The following is a 16,424-nucleotide window of genomic DNA, read 5'->3' on the forward strand; positions in this document are numbered from 1 at the left end:
AGATGCTACAAAGTAACTGACATAAAAATTTCCAAGCTGTTAATTTCATAAAACACAAAGAAAGACTGAGGAACTGCTCCTAACTAAAGTAATGTGGCAGTTAAATAGAATAGTTGATCCTGGCTGGAAAGAAAGAAAGAGAAAGAGAGAGAGAGAGAGAGAGAGAGAGAGAAAGGAGGGAGGGAAAGAGCAGAGGGAAGGGAGGGAGGAAGGAAGAAGGAAGGAAGGAAGGAAGGAAGGAAGGAAGGAAGGAAGGAAGGAAGGAAAAATATTTCCTTTTTTTAAAAAAGATTTTTTTTTAATTTATTTGACAGAGAGAGAGGGTGACAGCAAGAGAGAGAACACAGCAGAGGGAGTGGGAGAGGGAGAAGCAGGCTTCCTGCTGAACAGGGAGCCTGATGCGAGGCTCGATCCCAGGACCCTGGGATCATGACCTGAGCTGAAGGCAGACTCTTAACCGACTGAGCCACCCATGTGCCCCCAGAAAATGTGATGTGTAAATGTATATATGGATAATTAGTTCTCAGCTACTCGTTTTAGCATACCTGCTGCAACAAAGAATATCTATATTCATGGCATCTTGTTTCCTCTTCTTTGGCAAATAGCCAGTTACGTTCCCCATCCTCTCTTGCAGTTACATCTGGCCATGGCCCTGGCTTCTGGCCCCCAAACTGCAATTAAAACACATGCTCTGAATCCAGGACAATTCACCCGCATGGTCCTCGATGTCCTTTCTTCCCCCCAGTCCTGGCTGGACAGTGGATCTGGGAGAGAATATTGAGTGTGTGGGGGACCGCAGAACCAGACGAGAAAAGGAATTTGGATCCCTGAAGGCTATCTGCATAAAAGTAACTAACACATGACACATGGTGCCAGTGAAATATACACACTTTCTTTGTGTTAAGCCACTGAGATTTGAGATCTTATTTGTTACAATAGAATACAATACAATCATCACTCCCTGTAACTAGTTCATCTTCCTAGTGACAGCAGTAAGTGCCCTTCTTCATTTTCTCTCTCTCTCTTAGATTTTTAAAATTTATTTGAGAGAGAGAGAGACAGAAAGTGGGAGTGGGAGCTGGGGCTCGACCCCAAGACCTTGAAATCATGACCTGAGCAGAAACCAAGAGTCAGTGGCTCAACCGACTAAGCCACCCCGGTGCCCCTGATTTTCTCCCTTCTGCCAGCAGGGAAACACAACAGCTGTATCAGCTGTTTGAATGCAGACGAGGAAGCCACATGTGGAGGATGGAAGAGATCATCAGATGGGATAAAAAAGCAAGAGCCAACTATGTGCTATCCACAAGAGAAACACTCTCAGTATAAAGATAGTCACATCCAAAGTAAAAGAGTAGAAAAAAATGCACCATGAAAACAGGACATATAAGAACCTGGAGCATTTATACTGAGATCAGACTGACTAGACTTCAAGACAAGGAATACCAAATATAAATATAAATACCAAAAATAAAGAGGGTCACTTCATACTTACAAAATCATTTGTCAGGAAGACATAACAATCATAAATGTAGATGTACCGAATAACAGCGTTTCAAGTTTCATGAAGCAAAATTTGACAAATTAGACAAATTCACAATTACAGTTGAAAGTGTTAACACTGCTTTCTCAGTAGTTGCTAGAATAAGTAGGCAAAAAAAAAAAAAACAGTAACGACATAGAAGACTTGAGCACCAGTTTTACATAATTGGCATTTATAGACTACTCCACACAACAACCACATTCTTCCCAAGTGCCCATAGAATATTCACCAATATATACTATATATTGGTGGTCCATAAAACAAGTCTCAATAAAGTCCAAAGGATTGAAGAGTATATTCTCTGATTGTCATGGAATTAAAGTAGAAATCAATGGCAAGACCCATGGGAAAATCCCAGATATTTGAAAATTATATACAATAATAAATAATATAGAGATCAAAGAAGAAATCACCAGGGAAATTAGGAATTGTCTTGAACTTGATAAAATCAAAATGCAGGGGTGCCTGGGTGGCTCAGTGGGTTAAAGCCTCTGCCTTCGGCTCAGGTCATGATCCCAGGGTCCTGGGATCGAGCCCCGCATCAGGCTCTCTGCCTGGCGGGGAGCCTGCTTCCTCCTCTCTCTCTCTGCCTGCCTCTCTGCCTACCTGTGATCTCTGTCTGTCAGATAAGTAGCAAATGTGCATATTTGACTTGCCTATAAAGATTTTCCAATGGCTCTCTGTTGCCAAGACCATAGTATAGTCATCAAATCCCGCTTCCTCTGCCTTCTTCTTGGGCACGTGAGAAAATGGACTTCCCCATCCCCCACATGGCTGGTTCTGAACAATGACATGTGAGCTCAAGTGAGAGGTGTCACTCTCAGACTGAGTCCATGAAAATGCCCTAGGAGATTCTCCGAGCTCTCTCTTCCTCAGCTGTGCAACGTAGAAACCTTGGGGAGAGATGACAGAGCCCAGGTTAGTGAGTCACCATGTGGAGGACAGCTGTCCTGCAGAGCAGCTGAGACCCACAGTAGAGTGCATGAGGGAGAAAGAAATTTTAACCATATTCACTGAGATTGTTGCAGTTCTTACTGCATTATAACCTAGTCTAACCTGATTCACTCACTAGAGTGAGTCTATCAACATGTACTCCCACCAACAGTGTAGGAGAGTTCCATCTCCTTGTTTTTCTTAATTCAAAACACGTTTCTTGGAGCACCCGGGTGGCTCAGTCGGTTAAATGTCTGCCTTCAGCTCAGGTCGTGATCCCAGATCCCAGAATGGAGCCCCGTATCAGGCTCCCTGTTCAGTGGAAAGCCTGCTTCTCCCTCCCTCACTCCCCCTGCCTGTGTTCCCTCTCTCACTGTCTCTCTCTCTCTCTGTGTCAAATAAATAAATAAATAAAATCTTAAACAAACAAACATGTTTCTTAAGCACCTACTACATCTTGGCTTTTAGTTTGGACGCTGCAGACAACAGTGAGCACAAAAAACAGGAAGATCTAGCCTCATGGAGCTTCAGTGCCAGTTTCAAACTATAAAAAGAATAACATACTCTCATATTTGAGAAAGTGGTCGCTCCTATGAAAAGCCGTAAAGCCAAGTAAAGGGGGTTGGGAGTGTTGGGTTACAATTTTAAATGGGACCATCAAGAACATGTCATTTGCTAGAATCTTTCCTTTCTTTCTTTCTTTCTTTTTTAAAATAGTCTCCATGCCCCATGGGGGCTTGAACCCAAGATCCTGAGAGCAAGAGTCACATGCTCTACTGCCCAAGCCAGGCAGGAGCCCTGAGAATGTGTCATTTGAACCAGGACTTGAAGGTAAGTGGAAGTGAAGCCCTGTGGCTATTGTGAGAACATCTGAAGAAGAGGAAAGAGTACAAAAGCCCCGAGGCAGACCCAAGTGTTCAAGGAACCGCAAAGAGTCCGAAGTGGCTAGAACAGACAGAGTGAGGGGGAGAGCACAGGAGGTGATGTCAAAAGAAATCACAGGGTCACCCAATCGTGGCGTGGGTCCCCTGGACTCAGGGTGAACATTTAAAATGAGAGCTGGGGGCACCTGGGTGGCTCAGTGGGTTAAAGCCTCTGCCTTCGGCTCAGGTCATGATCCCAGCATCCTGGGATTGAGCCCCCTATCCCGCTCTCTGCTCAGCAGGGAGCTTACTTCCCCTCCTCTCTCTCTCTCTGCCTGCCTCTCTGCCTACTTGTGATCTCTGTCTGTCAAATAAATAAATAAAATCTTTAAAAAAATAAAAAATAAATAAAATGAGGGCGGGAGGCCAGAAGAGGGAGCTCCCGCTCCCTACCCCTCCAATTGTGGACCCCAACAAGAAGAAAGGATTTTGCATTCCCAGCCCGTAGAAGTTCAACTCACAATGGCCGGAGGAGGAAGAAAGATTCTCTCCTGCCCAGCAACAGCCCAGCCAATGAGAGCAGTCACAACCCAACCAATGAACAGCCTCTATACTTCAAACTCCCAGATTACTCCAATGGACTTTTGGTTTGTAACAACCTCTTGCCAACCTACCCCACCCCCCAAAAGAGAGCTCCTTTCCTTCGTTCACAGATGTGCCTGTGGTTTTACTACCTAGCGGCAGTGCTCTGTTATTCCCAAATAAACCCATGTTTGCTGGCAAAATAACCAACAGTTTTAAGGTTAACATGGCATTTGTCTGGATGATAATTTGAATTCCCCTGATTATATTGGGGTTGAGCCTCAGTTTTATTGATCATTCTGAAGGCTCAGAAGATTTGAAGCCACTACCCAGAGTTTTGGCTGGCTGTAGTGTAGGACTACCTGAGGCTTGGAAGCCCAAGAAGATCCCTGTAAGGTCTGTAAGATCATTTCCCAAGCCTGGAAAGGAGGTGCTTGGAGACGAGAACCATCAGATTTATCAAATAGAGGCTCCTTGGATGAATGTCCCATGCAACTTTTGCTTAAAAACATTACATTGAGCATAAGAATGCCGAGATAAAAACAAAACAAAACCAAAAAATGCTCAATTATTCCATTTCTATAAAACTCTAGAACAGGCAAAACTAATCTCTAATGACAGAAGCCAGAACAGTAGTTGCTTGAAAGGTACAGAAATTGACTGGAAAGGTCCACATGGGAGCTAACTTCTGGGGGTGATGGAAATGTTCCAATGTTTGTCTTGAATAGTGGATATGAAGTTGTAGGCAATTGTCAAAACTCACTGAACTGAGTTCTTAAGATCTGTGGCATTTTATTGAATGGAAATTATGCTATAGATAAAAAAAAAAAAAAAGTCACACCTTGGGCTCCGAACAAATCAGAGCAATTTGATTGGTTCAGAGGAAAGGACGTAGGACCTGCTGATTGGCTTATGTCTGAATCACACTGTGAACATTACAGTCAGCTTCCACCAAAGCAAGGACAGTCACCTAGGGGAGTAAGCAAGGGGGCACAGAGCTGGGAGGCAAGTGTGGGTTTGGCTGCTGTAACGAAGTGATACAGAAACTTATTTCTGTCTTAAATAAAAGTCTGGCAGTGGGACTGGAAGGATGAGCTCTGCTCCAGGAAATTATCAAGATCCCAACTCACCACTGGTGTCTCTCCTAACGCCCACGATGGCTGCTCTAGCAGCAGGCAAGAGAGAAGGAGGGCACGTCCCCTCCCTTTAAGAGGATACCCCGAAGTTGCACGCATCGTTTCTGCTCACCTCCTTTTTGGCCCTCATTCAATCAGATGACCACCCCTAAATGGAAAGAAGATTGGGGAACGTAGTTTTTATTGGGGGTGGCAGTGTGCCCAGCTATGTTTCTATTACTCTGGAAGAGAGGGAGAATGGATAATCGAAGACAAATCAAATCACTCTCACTGGTAGTGTAATGGTGTTTAGGAGTGTGGGCTTTTCAGGTTGCTTGGATGCGAGTGATAAAAACTGAACTCAAACTAGTTTGGGATTCGAGGGAATTTTTTTTTTTAAGATTTTTTAAAAAGATTTATTTATTTATTTATTTATTTGACCGGCAGAGATCACAAGTAGGCAGAGAGGCAGGCAGAGAGAGAGGAGGAAGCAGGCTCCCTGCCGAGCAGAGAGCCCCATGCGGGGCTCAATCCCAGGACCCTGAGATCATGACCTGAGCCGAAGACAGTGGCTTTAACCCACTGAGCCACCCAGGCGCCCCTCGAGGGAAATTTTAATAGTTAGTGTACTCAAAGTCCTGACATGATGGTGTGCAGCCGGCCTCGAGAGTACTGGAATCAGGGTAATAAATGTCAACAGGGCTCTCACTCCATCTCTAACTTGCTTCTCCCTGGTGTCAGTTTTATTCTCTCCTCCAGGAGTGGGAAAACGGCCACAGACAGCTCTAGACCTATTCCTTCAAAGCCTCGCCACCCATAAAGAAAAGACTTCTTTTTTAAAAGATTTTATTTTTAAGTACTCTCTACACCCAATGTGGGGATTGAACTCACAACCCCAAGATCAAGAATGGTATGTTCTCGGGGCTGAACCAGCCAGAACGCCACCCCCACCCCGCAAAGGAAAAGACTTCTTGCACCCAGACTCCAAATCCAAAAACCCAGGGAAAGACTCATTCATTGATTCAACCTGTACATTCTGTTCCAGGTGGGACAAAAGGATTGGCCCAGCCTGACTCACTTCCCCGATCCTCCTCGGCCAAGGGTAGGCGGATGACGGGCGGGGCACATACAGGAATGGCATCTCCTATTCTAAACAAACAAACAAAAAAAGTTGTTTCTGAGCTTCAGGAAACAGTTTTCAGCTAATCTTCGCATTCTTTTTCTTCCTAAGGCTGGAATCTTGGTACGAGAAGTGCAAGAATCAGGTGGGTCTAGGAGATACCAGGAGAATAGCTGGGAAGTACGGTCTCCCCAGTCCAGCCAAACACAGGTTCCTGCATACAGCAGGCGCCCCATTCATGCTTATTGAATGAATGCATGCAAGCATGCATGAATGCCCTGTTCCCAGAGGCTATCCTGTGACTGCCCCAATTTCATAGACTCTGAGCTGATCAAGCGTGAAGCGGGGTCCGCACACCTGCCCCCACAGGTGGAACCTTTACTGGAAGAACCTTTACTTGAAGAGCAGAACCTTGAAGACCCCGCCACCTGGTAGGGCCCAGTCGGGGGCGGGGCCTCCAGACCACAGCATTTTGGATTGCACCATCTTCCATCTATTAGAGGGGAGACCCGAGATACTCCTTCTGCATCTTCCGCCAGCCCTTTTAACACTCCCTGGCCACCAAGACGATGTGTTTGCATCTCTAACATCCACACAGCTTCTCCCTTCACCTCGTTACACCTCACGGCTCCCCGCAGCCACACATTTAAGGCTTCCCCACCGCCACCACGCAGTGGCTCGCCCCAGTTTGACGCATTGCAGGGAAGGCCGGACCAATCGGCACCGCGCTCTCATTTCCGCCATGGCCCAGGCCCAATAGCGGCGCGGCTCACACAGGAACGCGTCACGCGCCACACCAGCCGTGTCCCTCCGCCGGAGGGGGCAAGTGGAGAGGACGCAGGGGGGCGGAGCGCGCGGCGACGAAAAGTAGTCCCGCGGCCCGTGCGCGCGCGCGCGCGGCCGGAGGCAAACCCCGGCTCTGCGTGGGGCGGGCGCCAGAGATCCGCGGGTCCGTCGGTGCGGAGTGTGGCGCGGAGGGATCCACGGGAGCCGCAGTGCGGCGGCGCGCGGGAAGGGCGGGGCGGGGCCGGGCTAGGCGGGGCGCGCGCGCAGCGGCCGTTGGAGGACCGTTGGGGCGGGAGGCGGCGGCGGCGGCGCGCTCTGCGGGTAGTGAGTGTGGAGGCGCGGACGCGCGGCGGAGCTCGAGCTGCTGCAGCTGCTGCCGCCGCCGGAGGAACCTTGATCCCCGCGCTCCGGACACCCCGGCCTCGCCATGGTGAGTGAGGCTGGGGGGCCGCCCAGGCTGGGGGCTCTGAGGCGGGCATGGCGGGGCAGGACTCCTGAAGGGGCGAGTGGACCCGGCATAGGGGGTGTCGGGGCCCCGGCGAGCGCCCCTGGACCCTTCTCGGCCCCTCTGTTGGGGGCCTTCGAACCCAGAGCGGGACGTTTGGATCCCGGAAGAGGGTTAGGAGCTTCAAAAGCGACTTTTAATACCAGGTGGGGTATTTAGACCCCAAAATGGGCACCCGAATTCTCAAAGGGGGCATCTGAACCCAGAATGGGGTATCTGGACCCTCAGAGGGGGTTTGGACACCAGAAAGGACTTTTGGACCCAGGGTGGGGCGTTGGATCTCTGAGGTGGGGTGTTTAGACCCCTTGGAGGGCGAGATAAGAAGCATTGGCCGGGGAAGGGGGTATTCGGGCCCTAATGAAGACTTTGGGTCCTCAAAGGATGCGGGGAAGGGAGATCGGAGGAAGGCCAGGCTGCCGGCGAGCTCCCAAGAGGGAGCCGTGTGTAGCTGGACCTGGGTGGGGAGAGTCGCAGGGATGGGGGCGACTTCTGCAGATCAGACCCCGGAGGGGAAGGGGGGAGTTCTGGGAAGACCAGCATTGCAGAGGGAGGAGGAGGAGGAGGGTGAGGTGCAAGCTTAGGGCAGGAAGAGCCTGGGGTGGGTAGCAGTGGCCATTGGAAGATGCTCTGCGAGCCTCCAGGGACTGAAAAGGATTGGGGTAGGGGAGGTGGTTAAGAGGGAATGGTGAGACTGGTCTTGCCAGTGGTGGGGGAGCAGGAGACCTCGTGGTTGGTTTGGGGGGCGGCCAGAAAAGGTTCTGAGGTTACTAGTGGGTTGAGGCTGTTGAACTAGGGAGGTTGGTTTTCATGGGAGGGGGCTGGGGCGGAGTGTTGCATTGGGCCCCTGAGAAGGTGGGGGTAGAAGAGGAGCCTGGCTTGGGTTGTGGGAGGTGAGGTGGAAGGAGGGCGGGGGTGGGGCCCCGGGGGGGGGGTGTCGGAGGAGAAAATGAATGGCAGCCAAGGTGGGCCTAGATTTGGAGGTGGATGTGGGCTGCTCCCTGGAAGTCTCCAGGGAAAGACCAGGACAAAGACTGTTCAGTCTAAATGGGGAGTGGGCTGCTGAGGCTGAAGGGAGTGGCTGGACGGTCCCCCTTCCCCAGGAAGGATGGGGCTGGGCAGGAGGCGCCCTGGCTGTGGGAGCAGGTGGGTGGAGTTGTTCAGGCTCCTATTGCGCACTGAAGCAGCATGAAATGGGGGGGTGGGGGACCAAAGTTTGGGATGCATCAAACGAGCCAGCCTTTTAAGCCTGGAATCTCACCCCCTCGCTGCCCCTTCCAGACAGAGAGAGCTGCTTTTTCCACACAGGAGTGCTGGTTTTCTTGTGGTCTCCAGCTCCGGGCACTGTTCTGCGCGTCTCCTCACTTGTGCCAAATGACAGTGCAGTACAGTGTGGCGTCGGTGACAATCGGACGCCTGTTCCCTTGGCCTCGGGGTGGGGGCTGCAGAGCTGGAACAGAGAGGACCTCCAGAGGGACCCCTTCTTCTGCCCGAGGGCTACTTGTTCCATCCGGGGCCCTCACTGAGCGCCTCTGTTCATTCACACAGCTGGAGCTTTGAGAGAAAACCAGCAGACTGGTTCTTTCCTGCTCCCTGCCACCCACAGCACCCACAGCCCCCCCAGGCTCAGCTTCGGAACCGCGCGCAGCCCTCCTCCCTGGCAAGGCCGGGGAGAGCAAGCAGCCGCTGCTGTGTATCAGATCTCAGACTTGCTGACACAGACCTAGTGGCTCCTCTTGCCGCTACCCTATTTTCCCCCAGCAGAACCTTGCTCTAGGGGCCCTCAAGGCCTTCTTGGCCGGTGCCAGAAGCGGCCCCCCCCCCCCATCGCGTCCCAAATAGGACCTGACTTGGGCCCCAGCTAGTTTCTCTTCCTACTTGTAATCGGAAAGGTGTGGGTGGGACGAGCCCTGGTCACCAGCCTTGGACTTCGGCCTGAGCGCTGTGGCTCTCCTTGGCCCGGGTGAGGGGCCCTGGCCTTGGTTTCTGCTCTCATCTAACACTGCTCTCTGGCATTGGCTGGGGGCTGGGTCACCGCAGAGAAATAATACCTCTTCCCTCCCCCACCCCAGGGTTTTGTTGTTTTTTTTTTTTCTTTCCTCTTGTCCGGCCCCTTGCTGGAGCCGAAGATGAGGGATAAGGAAGCAGGAGACCAGCTGGGTTGTTTTGGAGACAATTTTTTGGAAGCATAAAATTCTCAGGTTTTGAAAGGGAAGAAATCCTGAGAAGGGGTCCCCGGTGGTAACAGTTTCTTGGGTGATCTGTGCTGTGGGCAGCAGCCATGCTTTGAGATCCATAGCTGGGAGCTGGGACCTTTCCTTCACGCCACGGGGGTCGGGGAGAGGGTCTTCTAATAGGCAGGAGAGTGTCTGATGGGCTCTAGAAGCAGAGCCACGCCTATTTGCCGCAGCCCTGTACCTGGTGTGGATCATCCTTGCCTTCCAGCCGCGGGTGGCAGCCCCAGCCCTTCAGAGCCACTCCTGGGCATGTGGGGCCACGTGTCCCAGCCCCTAACAGGGCTGCCCAAAGTGGGGAGACAATTGGGCTTCTTGCAGAGCGGGGCGGTAGGGGTGGGAAAGCCCCCAGCTCGGGCAGGCTCCTTCCATTCTGGGCCAGGCAGAGAGAACCCGGAGCAGCTGGAATGGCTACCCTCCTCCCCAGACTGTTCTCTGCCCTCGGTTCTTTCTCTTCCCTCTCCCCTGGCATTGCCTGGCCTTGGTAACCAGAAGCCCATCCTGTCTTCTCACGTTCCCTGAGCAGCTTCCTCGGGTGTCAGGACCAGGCTTCTCTGCCCGTGGGAGCCAAGGGCAGTGGCCCAAGCAGGGGGCTCGTGGGCCGGGGCTGGCAGCCCCACGTCTCCTTTGGAGGCAATGCAGAAGGGTCTCCGTTTGGCTTCCTAACCTTCCCTTTAGGCTTTGGACTTTTCCAGAATGTGCACGTTTTTCCTTCTCTACCTTCCTTCTTCCCTCCTCCCTTGGCCATCTCTCCTCTGTCATCATCACTTCGATTTCCCCTCCCCTTCTGCCTTTTTGGGGCTTGGCCTCAAGTTCCTTCCCCCTTTGATTTAAAAAAAAAAAAGAAAAAAAAAAACTTAAAGGACATTTTAGACCAGTTCTGATGTGACCAGTTCTTCTATTTGGGACGGGGTGGGGGTGGGCGGGTCACCGCTAGCTTGCCGGGGAAGCTCTGGAACCGGGATGCAGATGGTTTGCTCTCTTTGCTCTGGTTTTGAGGGCTCTCAGCTTCCAGGCTGGAGCCCTGCCGGAGACGCAGAGCCCCTTTCCCGATTGTAAAAGGAAGTAAAGGAGGGGGCGGTCGTCTGGGCACCAGGCAGGGTGGTGCCCTCTTGGCAACATTGGCAAAAACCAAGGAAAATCCATGTGTTTGCTGCCTCAAGCTAAATGTTGGGGCTCAGCCGCCTGCCCAGCTCCTCTGCAGGACACCAGTGCAGAAAAAGCTGGTCTGTGCCTCTCCCCTGCCCCACCCCCAAACCCAGCAAGCACCAAGGGCTCCCTGCCCCCACCTGGCCAGTCCCCAGAGTGGCCAGGACTGGAAAGTGTTAAAAGCTGCAGCAAAGCCCAGGGAAGCTGACTTGGGTCCCACAGCCCCTCCCCAGCCTTGGCCCATCCGGCCCCAAAGGAACAGAACAGAGTGGTGCCCTGTGCCTGCCCTGTGCACAGGGAAGTGGGGCGGCTGTCTGTGGCCCGACCAGAGTACCCGGAGTGATTCAGAGCGACCAGTTAGGAGAATTCCTGCCAGCTGCGTCCAAATAGGTGACACAGAAACTAGCCGAGAGCCCCAGACATCTTCCCTCTGTCCTACCCAAGGACTGGCCTGCTTCAGTTTGGAGCCTTCTAGAAATGCCTGATTAGGCCTCCAGGGCAAGTGCTCCCTTCACTCAGCCCCTGGGGCTCTCGGTGGCAGCAGTACAGCAGCTAAGCAGAGACAGGAACCCGCTGTGCTGGCTGGGCTGGGCTGGGCAGGAGCAGGACATCTCCCCACCCTTCGTGGCTCCCAAGCGCTAGGTCAAGATTGGAAGGCCTTGGGTCTGGGCAACTTAACTGGGCCCCGTGGCAGGCAGGCCCGGGTTTCCAGTCCACTCTAGTTCCCAGAGTCCTGAATCCCCACACTTCCTCCCAGAACCTGGCCTTCCTGCAGTCCGGAACCGCGGTGTGCAGCTCCTTAGCCCAGGGGCAGGGGATGTCCTGGGGAGCCAGCCTCACCAGGGGACCGCCGGACTGAGCCGGCAGGACGAGGGGACCCCCGCGGGTGAGCCCCGGGACTGACTGTGTCCTCCTCGCTTTTCCAGGCTGACCAGCTGACCGAGGAGCAGATCGCAGGTGAGCTTGCCTACCCGCCTCCTTGCCCTGCCCCAGGAAGGCCTGCGCATCCCCAGCCGGCTCTCACCCCGGCGGGAGTAGCCGCTGACCGCTGGACTCGTGTGGCCCCTGCCCCAGTGCTGGGTCCTGTGCTTAGATCGCTGGGGACCGTGTGTACAAGCACGCTGCCCCCAGGAACACCAGACAGACCCCCGTGGCCCTGAGCCGGGCACGCACCAGATGTCAGAGCTGTGTCCTCCTGGCTGCGGGCCATCGGGGGCCTCTTACTGCTTGGTGGCTGCGGGTAAACCAAGCTCTCGGTCCCAGCTCCCGCCGTTGGGCTCCGAAGGTGAGCCTCCCGGGGGGCTGCAGAGCTCCTGTCCCACTTCAGGAGCCATCCAGAGGATGGCTTGTCACTGCCCCCTCTGCACTTGGCCTGTGCTTTGCACTCCCCTTCACACATCTCGAGTCACTTTCCTCGGCCAGAGAGGACTCTCCCCCAGCTCCTGCCGTGAGCAGCTCCTTTGCATTCTCTGGGTCTCTGCTCCGATGTCACCTCGGAGAGGCCTTTCTTCCCTGCCCGGCCCGGACGGACAGCCTTCCTTTACCCTCTGGCCCGTCGCCCTGTGTATTGCCCTTGTGGCCCTTCTCACTGTCGGAAGTATTTCGTGTCTTCATCTGCTGTATCTCCTGTCACTAGACGTGAGCTCCTCGTTTTGGGGGCTGTTTCTGTTGGTCCCTGCTGTACCTTTAGTGCCTAGAATATAGTAGGAGCTCCGTAAATGTTTGTTGGCCATGTAGGTGAATAAAGGAAAGGCCGTATATCCCCCAGGAAGCCGGCAGAAGTCCTGGAATCCCATCTAATTCATTTTTGTAGCCACCTGGCCCATCCACCCCAGAAGGGTCACCACTACAGGAACTGCCGTGTCACTCCGTGGGCTTCTCGGTCTCCCTCTCCCAAGACCGTGTGCTGCTTAGGACAGAAGCCAGCTCTTGGTTTCTGCCCCCAGCCTTGGGCCAGCTCAGAGCAGACAGGCGGAAGGATTCACAGAATGGGCCCTGGGCCCCAGCAGCTCTCCAGCCCCAGGTTTGCTGTCAGGTCCAACAGGCTGCAGGCTAAGTGCCGAGTCCGGCGCCGACGCGGGAGGAGGCCGGAGTGGACTCGCCTTCTCTCCGTTCCTCCCTGCCCCCACTCCCACATGCAGTCACACCTCCTTCTTCTAAACTCTGGCCAAGGAGACCCATGGCGGAATGCTGGAGTACCGCCTGGTTGTGGAGTGATCATGAGCTCCGGGTCCTGCCCTCCACAAGAGGCCCAAGGCCTCAGTACAGAGAGGTGCCGGCATCCCCAAGGAGACTCCTGTCCCTGTGGCCCAGAGGCTCGGGAACACAGCTTCTGGGCTGTGTGTGCGTCTCCCGCCGCACCTGCCACCCACGCCTGGGCTCTGCCCTTACGTGACACAAACAGACTACGCTCCCCACCCTGTCCCCATTAGCAAACTGTCCACCACCTCACCCCAGCCCACACTCTCTGGGAATAGGCTGCCAGGCATCTGTTCTCCCAGGGTTTGGGGGTAGGGAGCACCCGGTGCCAAAATGGGCCCAGTGGGAGGGCAGCAGCCACGTGCTCCTCTCCCCGCGCCTGATGCGTCCCCAGCTGTGGCCTTCCCACTCAGCGCCACTCGCTCTTCATCCCAGCTTGGCAGCCGTCCCCTCTGCTTCCATCCCCCCGCCGCGCCGCCGCGCACCCACCCCCGATGCCACCGCACACAGCCACACACCGCCACTAGGTGCAGGGAACTGGCCCAGGAGGACCGCCCAAGGCATTCTGCAGCCTCCCCTGCCCCTCCCAGCCAGCTGACCTTGGCCAGCGTACCTCCCGTGGAGAGTTCTCTCTGCTCGGGTCCACTCCATGACAGCAGTCCGTTTCATCATTGGAGGGAGAGGCCAAAGCCAGGGACCAGAAAGAAACGTAGACTTCTCTGCGGACCCCTGTCAGCCTCTTTCCCCTTGGTCCTCACTGAGCTAGTTTGGCCAAAGTAGGTGCTTAATAAATGTTGACCAAAGAAAGGAAGGGGTCTGCCCCGAGCACCGGAGCGAGGGGCCTGGACTGGCAGGCTCCTGGCTCCTTCCGGGAGGACTCCTGGGGCCGCCTTTCACTGAGGCTTTCCCCGTGGTCCTTGACCTCCGATTCCTTCCCTCTCTTACCCCAGAGTTCAAGGAGGCCTTCTCCCTCTTTGACAAGGATGGAGACGGGACTATCACCACCAAGGAGTTGGGGACGGTGATGAGATCCCTGGGACAGAACCCCACTGAGGCGGAGCTACAGGACATGATCAACGAGGTGGACGCGGACGGTGAGCCCCGTGGGGTAGGGGGGTGGCCCCCTTTTCGGTCGCATCTCTGGACCATTGGGAGCCTCCCTTGGGGCGACGGATGAGCGTGCGTCCCCTCTGCCAGCGCTCTGGGGCAGTCTCCCAGGGTCCGGGCCAAGAACATTCCTGACTCCCCTGCCCACCTTCCAGGGAATGGGACCATTGACTTCCCGGAGTTCCTGACCATGATGGCCAGAAAGATGAAGGACACAGACAGCGAGGAGGAGATCCGAGAGGCGTTCCGTGTCTTTGACAAGGTAGGTACTCGTCTCCCACAGTAGCTCTAGGGCTCCGGCCCAGGGACAGACTGGGTGAGGCCCCGGGACGCCACTTCCCTGAGGCCTGGGTCCCAGTGCCGGCTCCGCTGCCTGCTTGCCCTGCGACCTCACCCCTTCCCCTGCTGGGTGGGGGTGCCCTGACGGTCCCCGACCAGCTCAGAGCCTTGCCCTGTCCCCACGCCCAGGACGGCAACGGCTACATCAGTGCTGCTGAGCTGCGTCACGTGATGACGAACCTGGGTGAGAAGCTGACCGACGAGGAGGTGGACGAGATGATCAGAGAGGCCGACATCGATGGGGACGGCCAGGTCAATTATGAAGGTAAGTGGCTGCTGGGAGCCGGGGGGGCGGGGGCGGTCTCCGGAGCAAGTCCGCGTCACAACATCAGGGCACTTGTGTCCGGGAGGGCCTCTGGCCTGGGCTGCTCGCCCGCTCTGACCCGCTCCTTCTGTTTCACTTCCCAGAGTTCGTACAGATGATGACCGCCAAGTGAAGGCCCCCGGGCAGCTGGCGATGCCCGTTCTCGTGCTCTCTCTCTTCTCGCGCGCGCGCTCTCTTCAACACTCCCCTGCGTTCCCCGGTTCTAGCAAACACCAGTTGATTGACTGAGAATCTGATAAAGCAACAAAAGATTTGTCCCAAGCTGCATGACTGCTCTTTCTCCCTCCTTGAGTCTCCTCCCAGGCCCCTCATCTCTGCCTCTTGCCCTCCCCCCTTTCCGTTCTCATCTTCCGAGGCCTGATGCACTCCTGGACGCAGCCCCCTTCCCCCGAGGGGAGCCTCTGTCCTCCTCCTCCAGCCCGGGTGGCTCTCCTCTCTTTTGGTTTGTTTCCTTTCATGTGTCCTCTGACTTTGGGTGCTGGGGTGGCTGCCGGCCCTGTCCCCGGCCCTGCTGGGGAGGGGATGAGGCCTCGCCCAGGCAGGAGAGCATGCCTTCCGCTGTTGCATGCGACCAGCCCTGTGATTCCCTGTGCACATCCCAGCAGCCTTTCGGGGCAGGGGTGCCGAGAGAGGCATTCCAGAAGGGCTGGGGCGGGGGGGGGGGAACTCGGGTCGCAGTGTGGACTGCATATGGTCCAGGATGGGGGCGAGGGAGTCTTGGAAGCTGGCATTCTTTTTCCCGCTGGAAGAGGCCGACTCCTGGAAGGGGACGGATAGAGTGGATGCCGCTCAGGTCCCACTGGCTGATGTGAGACCATCCAATCGGCTTCCTGGGGGGGGCCTGGGGGGTGCTGCTGAGATGGCCACTCTGCGAATTGTACATGCCCGTGTTCCTAAAGCGATCTCGAGCTGTTCTGTAAATACCTGGTGCTAACGTCCCATGCCACCCGCGCTGCCCCGTGCGACCCCCTCCCACCCTCCCCCACCCGGCGCCAAAGGCCCCTTGTTGCTGCGGAGCCAGGGATGTTGCTTTGTCCTGTACAGGTTCTCCTTTGGTTTTCTTCTTTATTCCCCTTAAAACTGATCCTGTTGAAAACCGTGCCGGGCTAGCTGGAGGGTGGAGAGAGGGAAGATGAGCCCGCCACACTCCGGAGAGGACACCCCTGCAATAAGACAGTCTTACGGGCCATCTGGCCCGGGACCGGTGGCCGAGGGCAGCTCCGCGGCCTGGTCAGCCGGCCCCTCCCGCTTCTCCGCGGTGACTCGGTTGGCTCCATAGCACCCGTGCTGGTCTCCGTGCCCTCTCTCCCCTCCCCCCACCCCCGCCTGCCCCCATACTCCCCCAGCATGATCCGTGACCTTGCTTCTGATTTTCGCCTCTGGGACAAGTAAGTCAATGTGGGCAGTTCGGTCGTCTGGATTCTTCTTTTCCTTTTTTCTGTTCATCTTGCCCCCCCCCCCACCCAGGTTGTTAAAGTGGCTTCTCCTGGGACCTGCCCAGCTTTGAGAACCTCCTCATCCACCCTCTGGCACCCAGCCTCCGGGGGAGAGGAGGGGAGGGGAGGGGAGGGACAGGGCGTCATGGGAGACCCAGCCAAGAGCTGAGGGGAAGGGCAGGTAGGCGTGAGGC

At 55.2% G+C, this 16,424-nt stretch overlaps 1 protein-coding gene across 1 annotated transcript; it reads left to right on the top strand.

Moving 5' to 3' along the window:
• The first annotated feature begins 7,221 nt into the window (after positions 1 to 7,221).
• On the top strand, positions 7,222 to 15,061 carry CALM3 (calmodulin 3). Its single transcript, XM_032839012.1, has 6 exons — positions 7,222 to 7,369; positions 11,751 to 11,781; positions 13,974 to 14,117; positions 14,286 to 14,392; positions 14,599 to 14,734; positions 14,878 to 15,061. The coding sequence occupies exons 1-6, from the start codon at positions 7,367 to 7,369 to the stop codon at positions 14,904 to 14,906; spliced, it is 450 nt and encodes a 149-aa protein (XP_032694903.1). The 5' UTR covers positions 7,222 to 7,366; the 3' UTR covers positions 14,907 to 15,061.
• The last annotated feature ends 1,363 nt before the right edge of the window (positions 15,062 to 16,424 follow it).

This window comes from Lontra canadensis, unplaced genomic scaffold, assembly GCF_010015895.1.
Source record: "Lontra canadensis isolate GAN:19392208 unplaced genomic scaffold, GSC_riverotter_1.0 scaffold107, whole genome shotgun sequence".
NCBI lineage: Eukaryota > Metazoa > Chordata > Mammalia > Carnivora > Mustelidae > Lontra > Lontra canadensis.